Source organism: Triturus cristatus, chromosome 7 (genome assembly GCF_964204655.1).
Source record: "Triturus cristatus chromosome 7, aTriCri1.1, whole genome shotgun sequence".
Taxonomy (NCBI): domain Eukaryota; kingdom Metazoa; phylum Chordata; class Amphibia; order Caudata; family Salamandridae; genus Triturus; species Triturus cristatus.
The window spans coordinates 633,860,743-633,866,742 of NC_140590.1; the positions used below are offsets into that span (position 1 = coordinate 633,860,743).

The 6,000-nt window shown below is 46.0% G+C and overlaps 1 protein-coding gene across 2 annotated transcripts in view; it reads left to right on the top strand.

Moving 5' to 3' along the window:
* The window catches only part of C7H17orf58 (chromosome 7 C17orf58 homolog), a 197,297-nt gene extending 191,574 nt beyond the window's left edge, over window positions 1-5,723 (top strand). For both annotated transcript variants that reach the window (XM_085617256.1, XM_085617257.1), the window contains one exon: window positions 2,521-5,723. In XM_085617256.1, the coding sequence (XP_085473382.1) occupies window positions 2,521-2,708 (188 nt within the window). In that variant the 3' untranslated portion in view covers window positions 2,709-5,723. The remainder of the gene's footprint in view (window positions 1-2,520) is intronic.
* Window positions 5,724-6,000: the final 277 nt, after the last annotated feature.

The following is a 6,000-nucleotide window of genomic DNA, read 5'->3' on the forward strand; positions in this document are numbered from 1 at the left end:
GTGTTTTCCATGGAACATCGCTGGTTTTCTAGCGATGTTCCATGGAAAACGGCGATAACCTTGCTGATACGACCCTGTGGTTGTATCAGCATAATCCACCCCATTGTAAAGTATAGGTAAGTCAGCATTTTAGCAGACGTTAGTTTTTGGCGAAAACCGCGGTTTTCGCCAAAAACTAACATCTGCTAAAATGCGTGGGCCTCCTTGTAAATATCGCGATGTGCACATCAGCGATAATTTACAAGCAGTACTGCCCAGTGACGCCCACTTTGCATCTCATTAGAGATGCAAAGTGAGGCGTCGGGAAAACGGGTGCTAACATGTGCTAATGCATGTTAGCACCCACTTGTAAATAGGGCAATAGTTTTATCTCCATTTTTTGGGCTTTTAAAGACAAAAAAGCAGAGATAAGGCCCTTGTTGATATGCCCCTACATTACTAAATGTTAGATCCGGTAATGAGCCCGTCCTCACTCTCGCCTCGCATCTCTTCCGAGCGCACAGATATGGTGAAGGTTTGCACCAGTGGTGCTAAGGTCGGAGTGCACTCAAACATCCTGTGTGCATTGCTTGACTGGCTACCCAACACGGCAAGGCAAGTAAACTCGTTGTACCTGCCTTGATGTGAGTTTGGAAAAAAACTCCTCAGTGATGTACAGGCTGCCTGATCACTTCGAATGGCGATTGGCCCGTCCGAGAAGTAGTCTGTCCGATGGATGGAATATACAAAAGCTTCAACCCCAGAGAAGGTAACGTCCCCCCTGACTCGTGAGAGTTTGCTAGACTTGTGTGTCACGTGTCACTATGATCATTGTATCCGGTTCACCTGTAGCAGCAGTGATTACACCGACTAGAACCATATGCTCTTAGTACCAGTCATCATGCAGCCCCAACAGGGATACCTCGAGCAGATTTGTACATTCGATGGGTACCTCAAAGCCACTTCTCAGCCACAGATGAGCAATGCACCCCTTTCAGAGTTTCATCGTATCCAGTGGTTAGGAAAAGGTCTTCCTTAATCATGGTAGCATTATGAAGGCCTGTAATTACTTGTTTACATAATACTAATTTTATACAGTGCAGACCAGAGCTAAAGAAATTATGAAGCACTTTACATAGGGTCAAGTAACACAATTCAGTACAAATAAAAGCAGCATGACAACACAAGTAATACATAATATAATAAGCATTTGAAGGGAATGTCGAAACAAATCCTAAAAATGAAGTCAGAGGTGAAAAGGGAGAAGAAAAGTCCGAAATTATTAACAAAGGTTCCAGAATATAAAGTTGAGCTGCGCGTTCAGAGTGGTTAGTTTTCCATATTCAATACTCAAGGCGCCACTGTGCCACCGTGTTCTTGGCTGGTTTCTGCATGCTGCTGTTGAACCTATTCCCACACTTTGCTTTCCGCAACAAGCGTAAAATGGTATCTTGCACGACACCTCTACTCGACCTATTCTCACACTCCTTTCCTCTCCACCATGTGCGTAAAATGCACTCTGACTCTGTGGTGTCACGTTTGGAGCGGGGGGGTGGGGTAGATTTAGTAATATTTGGAGCAGCGCAGCAAGACAACTTGCTGCGCTGCATCAAATGGAGAGCGCAGGAATGCGCCATTCAATGGCGCATTCCAGCCCTTCCACTGCGCTGGAGCAGTGGCGGTCAAGGAGCAACGCAGGCTCCCTTGCACTATGGTGCGAAGGTGCCTACTGCGTTACAGCCAGTATTGTTTGGAATACCTTCCTGCACAAAAACAATCATCTGCAGAACACACAGAAAGAAGAAAAAATGAGGAGGAATAAACATACTTCTCCTTGTTACGCCCCCTCTGGGAAAACTTCCATTTTGATGCATTTGCATGTTTATTAGTGTTAGTAAATCTGGGAATGTGCCAAACACCATGGGTGGACGCGTGAGTGCACCCACGCCCCACCCACGGAACACCGCTCCATGCAGAGAACCGCCAGGCAGTGACGTGCTGCGTGCGTTACTCTAGGTTGACTATACCTAAGGTGGCTCTGCATGGCATAGCAAATGTCACTTAGGAGCTTGCATTGTCCTTGCGTCACCTTGCGTTGCCCTCGCATCACCTGGCCCAGGGCATCTCACTTAACTCCAATAATCAACCTATCCCTGCACTCCTATGCTTTCTACCACATGCGTAGCATGCGCTGAAATGCTGGTACGACAACTTTGTAGCATACCGTCTGGGTATCCCACGTGACGCCTATACTCAACACTAATAGATTACATCACTAGCAACCCTCTCTTCTCATCTGTGTACCACAGATCCAACCAGAGCCACCAACCCCTTGTCAGCTAAGTGCTTTGGGACCTCGACAAGAGGTTTGAAAGCGCTATAGCAATACTGAAATACAACACAATTGTACCTCAACCCCAGAGGACTAGTTATCAGGAAAGTACGATGGAACAGCAAAGCACCGGAGCTGGTTCCCGAAGATCCCGTGGTGTTGTGCCTTTGTTGTGGCCACTCACTAACAGTACTTTCTTTTCTTTGCAGGAAGCCGATACATAGTGATGGGCCAGATTTATCACAAGAGACTGCAGCTACCCGACTCCATACTCCCGTTTCTTAAAGGAAACTTGAGGCCAGGCGATGGACTGGTCAGGAGCAGCAGCTACGTCAAGAGGTTCACTAAAAAGAAGGGCAGGAAAGTGCAGAGCATTTCCCACACCAAGTGCAGATGAACCACCCTTCCACTCTTACACCACAAGTTCTTTTTTGCATTTTCTTTATTGGAAAATGTGTCAATAGGTGAAATAATTATTATAGATTAGTGGAGAAGTGTGGCTCAATGATTAGAGCGGCAGACCCTGATGCAGAGTTCTAGCCCGGGACCAGGGTTCAATTCCCCGCCTCGGCGGGTCTTGGGCTCAAAAATTCCACGGACCTGATAATTCTCGCCTCGGTGCCATTCCAATCATGGAGTCCCACTCTGCAACTCTGGGCAATAGCTTGCTTAATCTCCACAACGGCCCCCACAACGCTAAGGATGCCAGGCCTTCACCTTGGGGGTGCCCAGGAGTGGACGCCTCACAGGGAAAAGCCAGGATGGGTTCCACAGCGGTATTCGTACAAGCGCCGAGAGGCCTCTGGGTAGTCGTGCGCTATACAAGTATCCATACATTTACATTATACTTGTACAAGTGTGTCTGTCAACAATACTTCTTCTCGGAGGCTATCGCCATGGGACACTTTCTACTCTGTGTTAAGCAGAATATGGCAGTGTGTACTATCCCCATAGCTTGACTTTCTGTCTCAAACTTCATGAAGGCTACATATGTAGACAGACTCAGGTAAACCTAAAACAAAGTGCAGTTTGATGATGTTAACTTGTTTGCCACAAAGAGTTTAAAACAGCGGTTTTGCATAAGAAGTGTTGTCGTTACCTAACGCTGCTCAGTTTATCAACCTTTGAAGGATGACAGGCTGAGGTGAACATGCCAGGATTCGAGCATTTGAGGTCACACGTATACGTTAATAAATGCCAACCGTATCACCTGCCAGTTCGTGCCAGAGGCAAATGCTGTACATTCACGAGAGCTGTCTTGTCTGTCTCAAATTCATTGTGGGGGCCATACAAGCCAGTACGAGCAACACAATCCACTTTAGGGCATATTTACAAGAGCATTGTGCCACCAGACCGTCTCTTTTTCCGAAGCAAGGTCCAGTGGCACAGTGTTTTGCTCCATATTTACAAGGCGGCGCTAAGCCACTTTGCGTGGCTTAACGCCACCTTGTAAATATGGTCCTCTTCCACGCAGTTTTCTACAGCAAAGGGGCGTGCAATGGGTGTTGCTGTGGGCATTCCCATGCAACACCCATTGCTTTTTGACACTGCCCCAGATTTACAAGGATCTGTAATTCTGAGGCAGTGCCAAAAACCAACTCCTTCCAAAAGGAGTGTGGAACAACAAGGAGAAATACTTTTATTTCTCCTCGCTTTTTGTTCTTTCTATGGTTGCTGCATTCTGCAGCACACATAGAAGGAGCAAAACTCTATTAATGATTGTTTTTGTGCAGGAAGGTGTGCTTTCCTGCACAAACACAATGACTGCAACACATGCACCCTTGCTGGCGCTAGGCAGCTTTTTCAGTGCTGGCGCAGGGCAGAGCACAGGGGTGCGCCATTTTCTTATTGATATGCTCATCCCTGAATGTTTTTTAATTTGACGCAACTCAGTGCAGCTAAATTGCTTGCAATGCTGCGCTATGCCATTTCATTGTAAATATGCCCCATTGTCTCTTAAACCAGAGATTTCAACATGCACCTCTCCCTCCGCATGTCCTGTCCCTGGAAACCAGTGACATCCAATTCAAGCTCTTAACACTCACACACTTGGTTTCTCAGCAGAGAAACCTGTGCCTCTCTCCCAAGACTCACCTCCCAACCTCAGAACCTATAGCTGATGAACAAGTAGTTTATTTAGTAAAAAATATGAAAAGGCCCCTTCACCATCCTTGAAGAGAAGAAGCCTGGCTGCCTCTATTGGTGCTCCCAGACATTGGAAACAAATTTCACCTGCGTGGGGAAGAGTATTGGGCCTACTTCAGCACCCAACTACTTTAGTTCTAGACCAAACAAGGGGCATATTTGCAAGGCGGCGATAAAAAAAATTTCGGCCGAAAAGCCGCGATAATTTTATCGCCAAATTAGCAAGGTCACGCTAACGCGTGAAACCTTGCATTAGCGCACCTATTCTTAACGGCCAGCTTTGCATCTCTAATGAGATGCAAAGTGGGCATTCCTGACCTGACAGGAGAAATGTCGCTAGGCGACATTTCTCCTATCATCAAGCCCCACGCTATGAAGCATAGCGGCAGGAAAAGTAGCGATAACCCCTGTTATCGCTACTTTCCTTACTTCTGCTTCATGACTGACTTAGCCATATTATCCTATGGAAGGTGGATATCATGGCTAAGTTTGTGAGTCTCTATCAACAAGCTAACGCCACATTTCGTGAGATTATCGCTGGGTTTCCAGCGATGATCTCACGTTAGGCAGTTAGCGCTAGGATTTTTTTCGCTTTTGAGATAAGCGTTGCTAATAGCACGCTATCTCAGCCATAAAAATCCACGCTAGCCGGCGATAATTATCTCACGCTAAGAGCGCTGAGCGATAATTATCGCCGGCCCTTGCTGATATGCCCCCAAAACCTTCTGGATATGCGCTAAACTTTCCATTATCATATCCCCATTGTGCACTGTAACAACCTTCATATTATGCTTGGGACGTCGGTAAAACGTGCAATGTGGCATTAGCATGCCCTCGCTGCGCTAGCCTTCCCATGCCCACTTTTAGCTTCTCAAAGCTCAACAAACAAAAGGAAATGTTCGGTTCCACTGACAGACTCCACCTTTTCCCTCCATCACCGAAATAAAAGGCAAAGTTCACCATCAGTAAGTAAGGTTCAGAGAGCCCCACCTTGGGTGAAGATAATAGTCAATTATGGAATTCTAAAAAATATTGTTATTGGCATGCACATGTATGTAAACCAGGAATACATTTCTATAACTTCATACATCATTCAGTCCGTGTTCAGCAGGGTGTATCTAGTGTATGTGGAAGGAGAGCCAAGAACTCGTCATTGGTCCACAGTCTTGGGCGACCTTGCATTTCTAATTGTATCGGAGTGTAAATACTGAAAGGCTTTATTGTCATACATCTGTACTTTTCTATAGCGTTGTATAAAGTTTGCACACTGACCTCTTGCTGTGCTCAATGTTATCTTTTTGGCAGTAAAGCCATGGACTAAACCTCCAGAGCACTGTTGCCATGTCCATCCTTTGAGCTCTTTGACAAGCCTGAGACTTCTGTCTCTGAGGTTATGGGTTACAACCGCAAGTGCAGTGGACTGTTCTTCCTGTCTGAATGCTGCCATATGAAAGCTAACAAGCATAAGCAAAGCCAATCAGTCTGTTATAGCGTGTAGACAGATAACACACCTGGCACTAAATTAGAACTATATAAATATACAT